The sequence below is a fragment of the Struthio camelus genome, chromosome 12 (assembly GCF_040807025.1).
Source record: "Struthio camelus isolate bStrCam1 chromosome 12, bStrCam1.hap1, whole genome shotgun sequence".
In the NCBI taxonomy this organism is placed as follows: Eukaryota; Metazoa; Chordata; class Aves; order Struthioniformes; family Struthionidae; genus Struthio; species Struthio camelus.
Genome location: NC_090953.1, coordinates 536,637 through 552,500, shown reverse-complemented (window position 1 = coordinate 552,500; position 15,864 = coordinate 536,637). Strand labels below are relative to the sequence as shown.

Below are 15,864 nucleotides of genomic sequence, written 5' to 3'. Positions count from 1 at the left end.
GTAATTTGTAAGACTTTAAGTTACTAATCATAACTATTGAGCTACATTTAATAATTAATGTTCAACAGTGTGAAGAATAACAGAATCATGAAGTAGTCACAGTGGTGCGCTTACTGGTTAGTTTACCGATCAGGCGATCTATTTATTATTTGTACTGTGTTGATTAATCTATCGACGTTAGCGGCTTGAATCAGCTCCGCGTCAAGCCCACAAGCTGAAGGACGTCAGACTGAGGTGACCCCACATCCCCCATCTCCTCGCCTGCACCCCTGCGGTCCCTTCTGTGCCCCCATCCTCCCCTTGCGTCCCCTGCGCCCTCCTGGCAGCCCCCTGCAGCCCCCCGTGTCTGCTCGCGGCATCCTCCCCTCCTGGCAGCCCCCTGCAGCCCCCCGTGTCTGCTCGCGGCATCGCCGCCGCAGCCGTCGTCTCTTCTGCATCCCCCTCACCAAGGCTGCTGCATCTCCCCCGTGGACCTGACATCCTTTCCCGCATCCCCCCCATCCTCCCTGCACCCCCCATAACCCCTCCGTAGCCACCCGTGTCCTTTCTGTACCCCAACATCCCTCCTGCAACCCCTCAGGACCGCCCCGACACGCCTGGCAGAGCCCCTCCGTGCTGCCGTCCTTCTGTGCCCCTCCATAGTGCCCATATCCCCCCAGCACCCCATAGCATCCCCAGGGCCCTACAGTGGCACGTCCATCCTGCACCCCCATATCCCCCCTGCACCATCCAGATCCCCCCTGCCACCCTATAGCACCCCAGGGCCCCACACTGCCACATCGCTCCTGCACCCCCAGATCCTCCTACACTCTATACCATCCCCAGGACTCCACATTGCCACATATAGGGATGCACCTATATGTGCACATATAGGGATGCACCCTATAGTACCCCCAGGGCCCCACACCTCCACGTCCCTCCTGCACCCCCAGATCCTCCTGCACCCTATAGCATCCCCAGGGCCCCACACCTCCACGTCCATCCTGCACCCCTCTATCCCCCTGCACCCTATAGCACCCCCAGGGCCCCACACCTCCATGTCTCTCCTGCACCCCCCTATCCCCTCTGCACCCTGTAGCACCCCCAGGGCCCCACACCCCCACGTCCATCCTGCACCCCGAGATCCCCCTTGCACCCGATAGCATCCCTAGGGCCCCACACTGCCACATCCCTCCTGCACCCCCAGATCCTCCTGCACCCTATAGCACCCCCAGGGCCCCACACTGCCACATCCCCCCAGCACCCTATAGCACCCCCAGGTCTCCACACCTCCACATCCCTCCTGCACCTCCCTATCCCCCCTGCACCCTGTAGCATCCCCAGGGCCCCACGCCTCCACGTCCCTCCTGCACCCCCCTATCCCCCCTGCACCCTATAGCACCTCCAGGGCCCCACACCTCCACGTCCCCCCTGCACCCTATAGCACCTCCAGGGCCCCACACCTCCACGTCCCCCCTGCACCCTATAGCACCCGCAGGGCCCCACGCCTCCACGTCCCTCCTGCACCCCCCTATCCCCCCTGCACCCTGTAGCACCCCCAGGGCCCCACACTGCCGCATCCCTCGGCAGCCCCAAGCCCCCCTGCGCCGCCCAGCACCGGCAGGACCCCGCCCCCGGCGCCCCCCGGCGCCCCGCTCACCTGCCGCCGCCCCAGGCGTAGGTCTCTCCGGCGGGGCCCAGCGCCAGGACGTGCTCGTGGCCCAGCGCCAGGCGCCGGGCGCGCAGCGCGGGCGGCAGCGGCACGAAGAAGGGCGGCCGCGGGGCCGCGAACCCGCCGGGCAGCAGCGGCAGCGGCGGCGGCGCGGGGCCGGGGCCGGGGTCGGGGTCGGGCGGCAGGACCCGCCGCCAGGCCGGGGCGCCCCGCAGCGCCCCCCGCAGCGCCGCCGCCCGCGGCCAGGCCTCGGCCGCCGCCGCCCGCCGCAGCACCACGTGCGTCTCCGAGGGCAGCGCCTCGGCGCACCCGGCCGGCAGCCGCCCGCCGCCGCCGCCGCCGCCGCGCACCTCCAGCGCGCCCGCCCCTGCACCGCACCGGCACCGGCACCGGCACCGGCCGTCAGCGCCGCCGCTACCGGCCCGCGCGGGGCGACCGGCATCGCGGCGGGGGCACCCGCCCGGGGAGGGGGGCGAACCGCGCCTCGGGGCACCGGGGGAAGGGGAACGGGGCACCGGGCAGAGCCGGCACCGGGGGAGGGGACGGGGCACCGGGAGCACCGGGCAGGGCCGGCCCGGGGGAGGGGGGGGGGTGCACGGGGGTCGGAGGGCAGCACCGGGCGGCGGGGCAGGGCCGGCACTGGCGTTGGGGGGGGACACAGCTGGCACCAGAGGTCACTAGGACCGAAGGGCAGCACCGGGGAGCCGGTAACGCCGGCACCGGGGACACGGGGCTCGGGGGACAGCACCGGCCGGGGGGGGGGTCAAGGGAGCACACCGAGCACCGGGGTCTCCGGGGCAGCACCGGCCGGGGGGGGGGTCAAGGGAGCACACCGAGCACCGGGATCACCGGGGCAGCACCGGCCGGGGGGGGGGGTCAAGGGAGCACACCGAGCACCGGGATCTCCGGGGCAGCACCGGCCGGGGGGGGGGGAAGGTCAAGGGAGCACACCGAGCACCGGGGTCTCCGGGGCAGCACCGGCCGGGGGGGGGGTCAAGGGAGCACACCGAGCACCGGGGTCTCCGGGGCAGCACCGGCCGGGGGGGGGGTCAAGGGAGCACACCGAGCACCGGGATCTCCGGGGCAGCACCGGCCGGGGGAGGGCGTCAAGGGAGCACACCGAGCACCGGGGTCTCCGGGGCAGCACCGGCCGGGGGGGGTCCGGCCGGGCCCCGGTGGCGGCGCGGCGGGAGGCCCGCGGGCCGCGGCGGCGCTCACCGGTCTCCAGCACCACGTAGCTCCAGGCGGGCCACACGCGGCGGATGCCCTCGGGGCCCGAGCGGAGGCGGCGCGGCCCCGGGCCCGGATCCGGGCCCCCCGCCGCCTCCTCGGCGCTGAAGCCGAAAACGAGCCAGGAGCGGCGCGGCGCGGCCATGGCGCGGCGGCTCCGGCAGCCCGACGGGGCGGCCCCGGCAGCGGCCCCGGCACCGCCCCGCCGGGCAGCACCGCCCCGGGACCGCCCCGACAGCCGGCACCGCCCCGGGACCGCCCCGACAGCCGGCACCGCCCCGACAGCCGGCACCGCCCCGACAGCCGGCACCGGGACTGGAACCCCCCGCCCGGACGGCGCCGACGCGCACACAGAGCCGGTAGCCGGTCCGAGAGCAGCTTTAGTGCAGTGTCACCGGGCCCTGCCCGCCCGCCCTGTGTCACCAGGGTCGCACAGCCGTGCTTGGACCCCCGCCCCCCCCCCCGGTTAAGGCACACGGTGGTGGACACGCAGCCCCTCCAGGCAGCGGGCCCCGACCTTCCCCTCGCCCCAGCAGCCCAGCGCAGGGCGGGCGTAAGGGCCCCCGGGCCAGTCCTGGCCCGAGACGCGGGAGCTGAGCTCAGCCGTGGTGCCAGCGCGGCGTGTCAGGCTCTGCCGTCAGCGCGTGGTCCCTCAGCGCGCGGTCCTGTACCGCAGGGTGCTAGCGAGCCCAGAGCAGCGTGGTGGGCACGAGCCCAGAGCAGCATGTGCAGAGCCGTCCCAGAGCAGAGCCCAGGACCTCACTCCTGGTTGGGGTTGGGCTTGATGAGGCCGTAAGCCACCGCCTGCGCCAGGCTCTCCTTGGCTGCCTGGGCCACCTGTGGCTTGTCCTTTTCCTTGGCGAGCACAGAGAGGATCTCCAGCATCTCGCTGGCGATGAGCTGCTCTGCCACCTCCCGCTCGGCTGCCATCATGTTCATCACCACCACGGCGCCGCGGTGCTGCAGCTCCAGGTTGGGGCTCAGCAGCAGGGCCTGCAGGATCTCCAGCCAGTGTGCTGTCTGCTGAGGGGGAAAGCGAGGCTGTGCTGAGCCTGCCCCGGCAGCAGAGCCAGCTCCCCTACACCCCTCCTGGCCTCCCACCCACGACCCCAGCAGCCCCGGCCACGGCTCTGTAATGATTGGGGAGAGTTAACAAGAGGTTTCCCCATCTCCTTCCACAGCCTGCACTAGAACATATCTCCAGGGCCCACTGGTGACGGAATCCAGGACACGCAGTGCTGTCCATGGGAGCCCTGTTCTGCCCTAGAGCAAGGGTTCCCCCGGCTGCTGGGCACTCACCACCTGGGGGATCCTCTTGCAGATGGGGGGGTGCAGCGCCGTCAGCATGGCCAAGGTCCCCGAGGCTGCACGCCGCAACTTCTCGTCCTCTTCCCCGCTGTACAGGACCATCAGCTTCAGCCGGTCGCTGCCCTCGGCCAGGAACAGTTCCTGCACCTGCCACCAAGAAGGGTCCTGGAGTCGCCGGGAGCCCAGCACAGGCACCCAGAGCAGCCCTGGCCAGACCTGCCCTCACCTCCTTGCTCATGGCCATGTTGCACATGCACTCGGTCGCAGCCAGCCGGATCAGCTCGTGCTCCTCAAACATGTAGCCCTCGATCATGGGTACTGCCTTCTCCTTCAGGATTTTCTGCCTGCAGCAGGGCACAAAAGCTTTCCCTATCCAATGCTCCCCGGCACTGACTTTGGCCGAGGCAGCACGCCTCCAAGCCAGATAGGATCACGGGCCCTTCCCCCTCCAACAACCACCACCACGTAGCTAAACTCTGCGCCAGCCCCACAGCCCTTACCGCAGCCTCTCGCTGATGCCAGCCAGGTTGGTTAATGCCATCAGACCCTCAAAGTTCTCCAGACCTGTGCGCTGAAGGTGCAGAAGGCTTACAAGGGGCCGGACCACTTCGTAGATCTGTGGAGACAGCAGTGCAGGGCTCACACTCTGAACAAGGGGTCAGGGACCCCGTTTGCACTCCGTGACGTAGGGCCGTCCTGCCCTCGCACAGGGAGCCCCGAGCCCAGCGTAAGGCAGAGGGTCTCTCATGACCAGGCCCTAGGCACACAGGCCTTTGTGCGGAGCACTGGAAGTCTCTCCTCTCCGGAGAAGGCCAAACTCATGTTGGAAGTTTAACCAGTGCAAATCCAGCCTCGGATAAACAGTCCTGCGGCCTTCAACTCCAGGGTTGCCAAGCTCCTTACAGACGGGCAAGGAGGAAGAGCTGAAACCCACTCTCTCCTGGGTCCTGCGTACAGTAGCCTTGGCAGTTCCTGCCCGGGCAGCCCCTGCTCAGGCTGATGCCTTCAGGAGCAGACACACACACCTGGCTGCAGCAGGTGCCAAACAGCAACTTGGGTACACAAGGAGTGACAAGCCCTTGCACTAGTCCTTTCCTCGCTGCTGTTCCCACGCAAATCCCTGCGCGCTGCCCTCCCTCCCAACAGGCCCCTGCATGGCAGACCTGCCCTCCCCGCCCACAGTGGCTGCACTGACCCGCTCTCCAGGAAATGCCATCTCAGGGTTGGACGTGATGGTGATCTTTGCCAGGGCCTGAGCAGCCTTGGTCTGCCCCACTTCAGTGCCCTCCAGGGACAGCGGGATGAGAGCCTGCAGACAGAGATGCAGCAGAGCCAGTCCTGCAGCCAGGTCACCGCAGCCCCAGCTCTCCCAAGTCTCACGTACAAGGGGGTCAGACCACAGTCACAACCCCAGACCGCTTGTAGCCAGGCTCGGCAACCCCAGCCCTTCCTTCCCTGCGCCATTCTGTGTGGGGCATTCCAGCAGCACACCAGGGTCTATCATCTCACCTTGCCTCCTCCCTGCGCTACCACACTGCCTCGGTCCTCCGCCTCCTCCACCAGGGCCAAGAACACCCTACAGACAACACGGGAGCAGCTGGAGTCAGGGCCCTGCCATGTTTGTCCCTCAGGGACCGTGGGTCCCAGCACCACCTGGGCACCAGGCATCAGGCCCAGGCTGCTTCGCAATGCACCAGATTCCTGACCACCCCCCTTCTGCATCCAGAAGCTTGGATTCCCCCACCCAGCCACCACAGGAACCCAAACTTGCAGGCAAGACACCACTAGCCTCAGAGCCCAGCTCTCAGCCCACCAATCCCCTGCATGGCCATACCTGGAGATCAGCTCCCGGCAGGAGTTGGTTAGTGCTGGGTTCTCGCTCTTCACCATGCAGGCAAGAGCTGACACCACACCAGCTGCCAGCAGCTTCCGCACCCGCCGCTTCACAAAGTCCGGTTTGTCCTGCCCCAGAGACAAGGTCACCACTTGGTTCAGACCTGGTACCCAACCCGCCACCACTACTTGACACCCAAACGTGCAGCCACCCACTGCGAGGCCTCCAACCCTGTACTGCTGAAGGCCCCGAGACTGTCCATCCAGACACACTGCCCCTACCTGGGACACCAGGCTCTGTCCCACCCACACACCCAAGGTCAAGGCTCCCTGGCAGCTCCTGAGAACAGCCCATGCCCTCCTCACCTTGGGGTGTTGCTCTGGAATGTGCTGCTTGGCGTACTTGGCCAGCTCCAGCATCTGGGGGTCTGGCTCCTCGTGGTCGTAGCTGTTGGTGCAGTTCACTAGTGTGGAGGCTACTGCATAGAGCACGCTCCTGTCCTCCGACTGTGGGGATAACGGGACACTCATCACATCCACAACACAGCAGCTTGGCTCTGCTCAGCACCATGGGGCAACAGCCCTTCCGCACACCCAGCCACAGTCCCACAGCATGACCTTCCAACCCTTTCTGGCAGGAGGGGTACACGGGCACATTTTCCCAGTACCAGCATGCCCACTGTGCTGGTCCCCCGCTGCAGCCTCGCCACACTCACCTTGGCCAGGTGGAACATGGCCTGCATCGCTGCCTTGTCCTCCACAAACTCCTCCTTGACATCCGCATCAAAAGTCAGGTAGGCCAGGCCCTCCACAGCCCAGCGCCGCGTGCCCGCATCGATCGTCTCATTACACAGCCACCTGGGAGAGGGTCACAGTGAGCCCATGCTGCAGGGCACCCCGCCTTGATCTCCCCCACAGACTCTGCTGTCTGCAGCACTCACTTGCGGCACTGCTTGGCTAACTTCATCGTGGAGCCCTCAGCAAACTGCTTCATGCTGAAGTCGGTGCCTCCAGCAGATCCCAGCTTGCAGAGCCCCTGCAGCCAGGAACAAGGTGTCAGAGCAGCAACAGTCACAGTCACCCCAGTGTGCCTGTGACAGCCCCACACCAGGGACGAGACAGCACTGTGGATCTGCAGGCCTTGCAGTCATAGTCTGTCCCAGCATCATCCAACAGCCAAGCACAACTGCTCCTGCCATGCTCCTACTGCACTCACCACCAGCGCACGGATGCGGATGCTGTCCCTCTCGCTATGCTTGTAGATCTCTTTGAGAAGACTGACACCGTTGGCAGTGATGAAGGAGGCGCGCTTGGCCTTGTCAGCGGCGTGGATCAGCGCCTCCACAGCTACCAGCTGGTGGGCCTCGCGGACAGAGGCGCAGAGGGACAGCACGCTATCCATGATCCCCTCCAGCTCCAGCACTCGGTTCCCAGCCTCTGAGGGGCCCTGCAGCAGGCATGACACTGTCTGGATGGCCCGCAGCTTTCCAGCCAGCTCGTGCCCCTCGAACCAGCTCCTGCAGGGGAAGAACATCAGAAGAGATAAGGCTGATCCTGTGCACTGCCTCTAGCCACAAGCAGCCCTGCCCTGCTGGATCCTCAGCACAGCAGATCCTTGGTGGGTCTGCCAATCTGCCCTCACTCCTAAGCGCAAAGGGCCTGGGGACAGGGTCTGGGTGCTGCTGCTTCCAGCAGAGGCAGGGCGTGTGGAGCACACACCTGGTGCACTCAGAAGGCTGCTGCCTTCAGAAGACCAAAGCCCCCTCCCACTCCCAGGGAAGCCCTGGCTCACTTCACATAGTCCTCGCACAAGTGGTGGAAGTTCTCCCTCTCAGCGTCACATTTCAGGTCGCTGTAGAGCTTGCTCAGCAGGACCGAGGCACTCATCCGGCTGTTCTCTGTCACAGGCAGGCTGTCCTGAGCCCCACACACTGTGCTTCCCACCTCCAGGATCTTCTTCAGGCCTAGGAGGACATGCAGGTCAGACACCCTGGTGAAGAGCAAAAGTGGGTGCACAGGCCCCTGGCACCTGCAGAGCCAAGGCACGTGTCACCTCCAGGCAGAGGGTTGTGACACCCCAGCGGGACACTGCAGGCTGTGCTTCACTCACCCTGGTCGATCACCCAGAGGCTCAGGCTGTTGTTGGTCTCCCTTGGCGACTTCCTGGGCACCACTTTAATGAGCAGGTTGAGGGCATTGTCACGTCCATGAGCAGAGGCCCCTTCCAGGGCTAACAGCTCCAGGAGGTGCTTGATCAGAAGCTTCAGATCCTTGGAGGAATCTTCCAGGAGAGAGAGTGCCCAGTGGTCAGTGCCCTGGACAGGGGCCTCACCCCCATCGTGGCAAGGCTGGCAGGAGATGCTGCCACAATCAGGGGATCCCCGCTCCCAGCTCAAGGCCATATTAACCTTGGACTTGAGTCCCTGGCTCTGAGTCCATCAGGGAGCAGTGGCAAGGCAGGTAGAGGGAGAAGAACCCCCAGCCCACTACACACTACGGCCACGGTAGCTAGCTGGGGCAGGCAGAACCTTACCTAGCACCACTGCATCCTCCTTTCCACGGAAGTCCTTCTGCATCCCTTCCTTCAGGGAATCAAACATCACCTGCAGCAGGTTGCAGGCAGCCAGAGAAACCTGCTCATGCTCCACACCCAGCACTGCTGAAAGACGAGGGGCACCCAGTTCCGCCAGGATGGCCGTGGTCTGCAAGTACAAGCACAGCTGTCTGCTGGAGACTTCAGGGAAGCCTTGGCACTCCTCAGCACCATCTCCAGATGGTTTCCTGTCACAACAAGGCTCCCTTAAGCTTGGGCCTGGTGGGGTGACAGCTGAGGGCTCTACTGCTCAGCAGGGCTGCAGCTATCCACAGGCAGAGGCCAGCCACGCTTCCCTGCCTGACACGCTTCACAGCCGCCCAGATATCAGGCCCCCCGGGCCAGGCCTCATCGAGCAGGAGAAGCTATGATGTGACCTACCCGGGAGCGGTGCCCGGAGCACAACCCCACCAGGGTGCGCAGGGCCGCCAGCATCATGTCAGCTTTGGCCGTGTCGAGGAGCCGCGTCAGCAGCCGCACGCCATCGCTTTGGAAGATTTTCTCTGCTCCGGCCTCCTCTCGTGCCAGCACAATCAGGTTCTGCGCAGCCTAGGAGAGGAGAGTCATGTTTGGGGCGCCAGCCCACATATCGGGGCGGCTCAGCCACGGAATGGAGCTCACTGTGAGCAGGGAACCTGCCCCACAGGAGCTTGCCAGGTAACCAGGGCAGCCACGAGCACCCGCCTTCCACCCCAACCCTTGCAGAGCACATTCTGCCCCCGCAGGGTAGCACAGTTCAGCCAGCAGCGCTGAGTCAGGAAGGGTAATTCCTCCCCCTCCTTGCCTTCCGTCCAAGCCATATCCCCCTCTGCTCCCTAGAGTTCAGACCTTCTGCTTCTTGTCTGCATCCTTTTCTTCAGGATCCAGTAAGATCTGAAACATCTGGTCCACCTTAGAGTCCGTGCAGGACATTGTCCTCATCTGAAAGATCAGAAACAGCAGCTCAACCCTCACCATTCCCCTGAACAGACCATACCTGCAGCGCTCCACAACAGCAGCACACAGCCAGCCCTACCAGTGGTCTCCCCAGCTCACCTTCTCATGCATGCTGCTCCCCAGGGTGCGCAGCGCCTCCTGAAAGGCCTTGTTCCTGGGCTCCAGGCTCACACACCTCTGCAAGTCACTGACAGCCTGGTCCAAGCGGCCCAGCTTCTGCAGCGCCTGGCTACGGCGGAACAACGCCTTCACGTCCCGTCCATTGGCTTCGATGGCTGAGGACAAGCGAGAGATGCGTCGCAGAGCCCTTGGACCACTCCTCTCTGCCTCAACAGACAGGCAGCACACAGAGACCGGTCTCCTACCAGCCATGCTCCGACAGTACCTTTAGATGCATCAGCTTCTGCCTTGGCGTAGTCTTCCTGCAGAGAAAGAACTGGTGAGAAGGAAACGGCCTGCCTCACTGCCCACAGGTAGACATGTAGGTCACATGCACCCCAGCTTGTGGGCAGAGGCAGCACCAGACTCTTTAGAGGAGCGTGTAGGGAAATGACCGTGGGGGTTTGAGAATGGAAACACAGTCACCGAGGACAATGAACCGGTATGACGGGGCATCTGGCCCTTCGCAGGAACACAGCCTTCACAAGGGTTCCTGAGGAGCCATAAGCCCCCGCCTCGTGCCCTTTGAGTGCCCACTGCAATGGCGCTCCCTATCCATCTGTGTTTCCCACTTGCTTCAGAGACCGTTCCACGCCAGCAGACCAGAGACACTGTGACTGTCTGGGGACCCAACGCAGAGCATCTGTGCATCTTTGACATGGACAGTAGTGTGCTGCCCAGGCCCAGACAGCCCACTAAAGAGGTGGGACAGCATCAGATAGACCAGGAGAAGAGAAGAGCAGAGGAAGCAGGGCAGGCAGCCAATGCAACAAGAAGGAAGGGTCCTAAGGGCCCTGGAAAACAGATGTTTCCGCAGCATCAGTTCAAGGAGATATACTACTTGGCCACCCTGGTCACTCTGCTCTGCTACCTGCTGGCACGGAGAGTTACCCGCCTCTTAGGGAGGGACAGGACACTACCAGGCAGCTCCGGAGAGGCCGGAGCAGCAGCACGCCCCGGCAGGCCAGTCCGGACAGGTCGGTTCCTGCAGGGCGCACGGTGACGCCCGCCCGCCCCCGCTCTCACCAGCTTCAGGTGGCAGGCGGCGCGGTTGCGGTGCAGCACGGCTCTCTCCGACTCGGCATCGCAGAGGCTCAGCGCCTGCGTGTAGGCGGCAAGGGCCGCAGCGTGGTCCCCCGCCTGGAACAGCGCGTTGCCCTGCTCGCGCAGCTGCCCCGCCGTCACCTGCGAGACCAGCACCGGGGTGGGACAGGGGCACTGCCTGGGGGGATCCCTGGAAAAGGGTCCCCACCCCATCCATGCCATGCAGGGACGGACCTGGGACAGGTCACGACCCTCCAGACTGCCCCAGGGATGGGCCCGGGACAAACCTCGTCGCCCCAGCTGCCCCGGGGACGGGGCGATGACAGCTCCTAGGACAGACAGCCATCGCCCCGTCAGCCCTGAGGACGGGGCAGTGACAGGCCCTTGGGACGGGCCCCCATTGCCCCGACAGCCCGGGGATGGGCCCGGGACGGGTATCTGTGAGGGGCTCCCGGGAAAGGCCCTCGCCCCGCAGCTGCCCGGCCCCACCACAACACCCTGGTCCACGCCAGGCCCCCCCTCAGGCCCTCCCCACCCCATCGGTCACGACTGCACCCCCCTGGCTCCCCCGGTCCTGGCCAGCTCCCCCCAGTCACAGCCAGGCCTGGTCAGCCCCCCCTAGTAAGAGCCAGGCCATTCCCGGTCCCCCCGGTCCCACCCAGGCTCCCCCGGTCCCAGCCAGCTCTACCCAGTCCCCCTGGTTCCAGTCCCGGTCTCAGTCCCCCTAGTCCCCCCCCCCGGTCCCCCCAGTCCCGGGCAGCTCCCCCCCAGTCCCCTCGGTCCCGGTCAGGCCCCCCCGGTCCCGGCCAGGCCCCCCCGGCCCCCCCGGTCCCGGCCAGCTCCCCCCCGGCCCCCCCGGTTCCGGCCAGCTCCCCCCCGGCCCCCCCGGTCCCGGCCAGCTCCCCCCCCGGTCCCATCAGCCTCGCCCAGTCCCACTGGTCCCGGCCCCCCGGTCCCGCCCAGGGCCCTCCCGACCCCCAAGTCCCCCCCGGTCCCGGTCCCAGCACCCCGGTCAGGCCCCCCCCGGCCCCCCCCGGCCCCGCTCACCGCCGCCTCCATCGCGCCGCGCCCGTGACGTCACCGCCGATCGCCCGGGGAACCCGGAACGCCCCCCCCCGCGTCACGTGACGAGTCCCCGGGGGCGGGGCGGGCTCGAGCCTGCAGCGCCCCCGCGCGCCCCCAGGGGGCGCCCCGGCCCCGGCCGCAGCGCGCGTGCGCGCAATCTGCGCGCGCTGCCGCCGCGACCCCGTTGCGCGCGCCTTGTGCCTCCGTGTGCGCCCCCATGTGCCTCCAAGGGTGTCCCCATTGCACCCCCCATATGCCTCCAAGGGTGTCCCCATTGCACCCCCGTGTGCGCCCCCATGTACCTCCATGGGTGTCCCCATTGCACCCCCCATATGCCTCCAAGGGTGTCCCCATTGCACCCCCCATGCATGCCCCTGAATGTCCCCATTGCACCCACCATGCGCACCCCTATAGGTGCCCCCATTACAGCTCCCATACCCCTATGGGTGCTGCCCATTGCACCCCTCGGTGCTCCCGCTGCCCCTCCGTGTTCCCCCATTGCCCCATATGTGCCGCCATGGGTGTCCCCATTGCACCCTAGTGTGCTCCCATTGTGCCCTGTGTGCCCCTAAGGATGTTCCCATTGCACCCTGGTGTGCCCACCATGTGCCCCCTGGGTGCCCCCATTGCACTCTACTGTGCCCCGATTGTCTCCCACGTGCCCCTAGGGGTGTTCCTATCGCACCCTGGTGTTCCCCCTATGTCCCCCCAGGTGCCCCAAGGGGGTTCCCAGTGTACCCTGGTGTGCCCCCCTTGTCCCCCATGTACCCCCCTGGATGCCCCAGTGCACCCTACTGTGCCCCCTTTGTCACCCATATACCCCCCCAGGTGCGCCAGTGCACCCTAGCGTGCCCCCACTGTCCCCCGTGTATCCCCCTGGGTGCCCCCGCTGCCCCCGGTGCGCTCCCGCGGGTGCCGCCCCGACCCCCCCCCGCCCGCCGCGCCCCTTCGAGCAGGCGCCGTGCCGGGGCCCGCGGCTGCCAGCCGCTGCTGCCGGGCCCGGCACCCCGAGCCCTGCGGGGGGGCGCCCCGGCCGTGCCCCGGCGCCCCCCGGCCGCAGCGGAGCGGAGCGGAGGGGAGGGGGCCGCGGCGCCGGGCGCTCATCCCTCCGCGCGGGCAGCCGGGGGCGGCGGGCGGCCCCGCTGGAGCCGGCAGAAGTGCAGGAGGTCGACGGCCGCGAGCAGCAGGACGAGGAGGCCGTAGAGCCCCACGAAGGGCAGCGCCAGCGGGTTCCTGGCCGGGGAGGCGGCTCAGGGCCGGGGCCGGGGCCGGGGCCGGGGGTCGGGGTCGGGGTCGGGGGTCGGCGCCCACCTGAGCGGGCCGGCGGCCGGCGCGCTGGAGCCGTTCGCCCCGGCGGGGGCCTCCGGGGCCGGGCGGGGGCAGCAGGACTTGAGGGCGCGCGGGCCGGGCCGGCAGCAGTAGCGGTGGCCGGCCGGGTCGCCGAGCCGCGGGCAGTAGAAGCCGGCGTGGTAGCGCCCGTCGGGGCCCGCGTAGCCCTCGCAGAGGTGCAGGCTGCCGCCGGCCGCTGCCGGGGCGAGGCGGGCGCTGGCGGCACCGGCCAGCGCTCCGCGCTCCCGGGAGCCGGGCCGGGGCCGCGCGGGTCCCCCCCGCCGCGGGTCCCCCCCCCCCCCCGCGCAGCGCCGAGCCCCGAGCGGAGCCGCCCCGGACCGGGCTCAGCTCCGGCCGCTCCGCGGGGCGGCGGCTCCCCGCCAGGGCGGGGCGGGACGGGACGGGCGGGGACGGGGCGGCGGCCCGCGACCCACGGCGCTGGCCAAGGGCGAACGCGGAGGAGAGGGGCTGCGGCCCCGCCGCTGCCCCCCGGCCCGCCGCCGGGCCCGGACGGCAGGGAAACAGCCCCCCCCGGCACGCAGCCTCGGTGGAAGGGACGGGGCGAACCCCCGGCCGGCGGAGCGGCCCCCCGACGGCCCCGTGCTCCCCGTCCCCACCACCCCGTGGCACCGCGCCTCACCCCACTGACGCGCCGCCGTGGGGCAGCCGGGCGCGGGGTCACAGCTCCCGTGGCCGAGCCCACGCCACCTCGACGCCTCGACAGGCCGCGGGGGACGGCACCTGGCCGTGGCACCGAGCGGGGCCCTACCTGTCCCCAGGAGCCCGGGGCACGCCGCCGCCGAGAGGAGCAGCCCCAGCAGGAGCCCGCTCAGCATCTTCCCGGCCGTGCTGGGGGCACCGGCAGCCCCAGCGCTGTCTGAGGCGAAACCGCAGCCCCTCCTGCTCCCGCCTCCATCACCGGCCCATCAAGAGCTTCTTGGAGCCATTAGAGCCTCCTGCACTTACTGCCCTGCTCCGCAGGGACCGGGAGCGGGAGGCGGGAGCATCACTAATGAGCTCCTCGGGGCCAAGGCTGGGATGGAGGCTCCTTCACCAGCCCCGCAGCCGGGGCGCGGGGTCCCGTCGCCCTCCTGGGGCATCTTGGCCCTTCGGCACCCGGCTGCTGCGGACCCGAGCAGGGGCACAGGGCAGGGCCCTCCCCACGCAGCCCTCGGCCGGGGGAGCTGGGAGCTGGCCCCTGCCAAGGCAGCTGACGCCAGGGCTGGCCCTGGCCGGAGGGTCCTGGGCCACCGGCGGGCTGCAGAGACACCGCGGTGCCAGCAGCCCCCAGGGCGGTGGGGCACCCCGGCTGGGCAGGCAGCGGGCCCCGCACTGAGCAGCCTGGCCCCCCGCCAGCTGCTCCATTAGCTGGACACCGGAGCTGCTCGTTGCACTAATGTGTCTGTGCAGGGGCCAGGCGAGATCAGCCAGCCTGCTGCCTGCATGTGGCTGCCAGCTCGCCAGCGCAGGGCCGCCCGGCGCAGGCTCCCCAGAGAGCTTGCACGCCCCGCCTGCGCACCACGACCTGGATCACCATCCCTGCCTGTGCACCACGACCTGGATCACCATCCCCGCCTGCGCACCACGACCTGGATCACCATCCCCGCCTGCGCCCCATGGCCTGGATCACCATCCCCGCCTGCGCACCACGGCCTGGATCACCATCCCTGCCAGTGCACCACGGCCTGGGCCACCATCCCCGCTTGCGCACCACGACCTGGATCACCATTCCCCGCCTGCGCACCACGGCCTGGATCACCATCCCTGCCAGTGCACCACGGCCTGGGCCACCATCCCCGCTTGCGCACCACGACCTGGGCCACCATCCCCGCCTGCGCACCACGACCTGGATCACCATCCCCGCCTGCGCCCCATGGCCTGGATCACCATTCCCCGCCTGCGCACCACGGCCTGGATCACCATCCCTGCCAGTGCACCACGGCCTGGGCCACCATCCCCGCTTGCGCACCACGACCTGGATCACCATCCCTGCCAGTGCACCACGGCCTGGGCCACCATCCCTGCCTGTGCACCACGGCCTGGGCCACCATCGCAGGGTGCACACCACGGCCTGGGCCACCATCCCCGCCTGCGCACCATGGCCTGGATCACCATCCCTGCCAGTGCACCACAGCCTGGGCCACCATCCCCGCCTGCGCACCACGGCCTGGGCCACCATCCCCGCCTGCGCACCATGGCCTGGATCACCATCCCTGCCTGCGCACCACGGCCTGGGCCACCATCGCAGGGTGCCCAGCATCCCCTGGCCCTGCTGCCAGGCCAGCCCGAGGGGTGCTGGTTGCGCAGGCGGCTGTGCTGGGCACACCGAGACACGGCACAGCCGGCACGGCCTCCCTGCCTGCCCTCCCTGCTGCAGGAATCAGACCCCAGGGAGCTGGAGGCGGTGGCAGCCCCGGCGCTCCCCACAGCAACCGGGAGGATGCTGCTGGCAACGCGGCTCCCAGAGCGCCGGGGGCAGCAACCGGCAGCGCTGCAGACACGCAGCCCCTCGTGGCTCGGGAGCGTTGCCAGCCAGCCGGGGCCTCGCGCCGTCCCCTCTCCGGCCGGCGGGGCAGGGCCTGCCGAGCCCCACAGCAGCGCCCTCAGCCCGCGCACCCCCCACCCCGGCTGGCTACGGCCCCGGGGAGCAGCTAGCCCCTGGTGCGGGGAGCTGGGATGGAGCTCGCCCCAGCCGCGCGGCGCGCGCGGGCACTGC

At 68.3% G+C, this 15,864-nt stretch overlaps 2 protein-coding genes across 6 annotated transcripts in view; both read right to left on the bottom strand.

The window, feature by feature from the left end:
• Positions 1–3,035, bottom strand: part of RCCD1 (RCC1 domain containing 1) — a 7,989-nt gene extending 4,954 nt beyond the window's left edge. For both annotated transcript variants that reach the window (XM_068958434.1, XM_068958435.1), the window contains exons 1-2: positions 2,870–3,035; positions 1,640–2,018 (exon numbers count right to left, since the gene is read on the bottom strand). In XM_068958434.1, coding sequence (XP_068814535.1) covers positions 1,640–2,018; positions 2,870–3,026 — 536 coding nt within the window. In that variant the 5' untranslated portion in view covers positions 3,027–3,035. The remainder of the gene's footprint in view (positions 1–1,639; positions 2,019–2,869) is intronic.
• Positions 3,036–3,242: 207 nt separating this feature from the next.
• On the bottom strand, positions 3,243–11,902 carry UNC45A (unc-45 myosin chaperone A). Of its 4 annotated transcripts, none has more exons than XM_068958385.1 (21): positions 11,802–11,850; positions 11,042–11,083; positions 10,737–10,895; positions 9,937–9,973; positions 9,651–9,826; positions 9,444–9,536; positions 8,997–9,164; positions 8,556–8,724; positions 8,133–8,303; positions 7,815–7,986; positions 7,239–7,539; positions 6,964–7,058; positions 6,739–6,880; positions 6,389–6,529; positions 6,024–6,151; positions 5,699–5,765; positions 5,385–5,498; positions 4,690–4,805; positions 4,416–4,533; positions 4,181–4,336; positions 3,243–3,901 (listed from the first exon to the last, which is right to left on the bottom strand). In XM_068958385.1, exons 1-21 carry the CDS (start codon positions 11,811–11,813, stop codon positions 3,641–3,643), a joined length of 2,838 nt encoding a protein of 945 aa, XP_068814486.1. In that variant the 5' UTR covers positions 11,814–11,850; the 3' UTR covers positions 3,243–3,640. The 4 variants fall into 4 exon arrangements, with proteins under 4 accessions (XP_068814486.1, XP_068814488.1, XP_068814487.1 ...); XM_068958387.1 differs by having other exon boundaries at positions 10,989–11,083; positions 11,802–11,840; XM_068958386.1 differs by lacking the exon at positions 11,042–11,083 and having other exon boundaries at positions 11,802–11,902.
• Between the last annotated feature and the right edge of the window lie 3,962 nt (positions 11,903–15,864).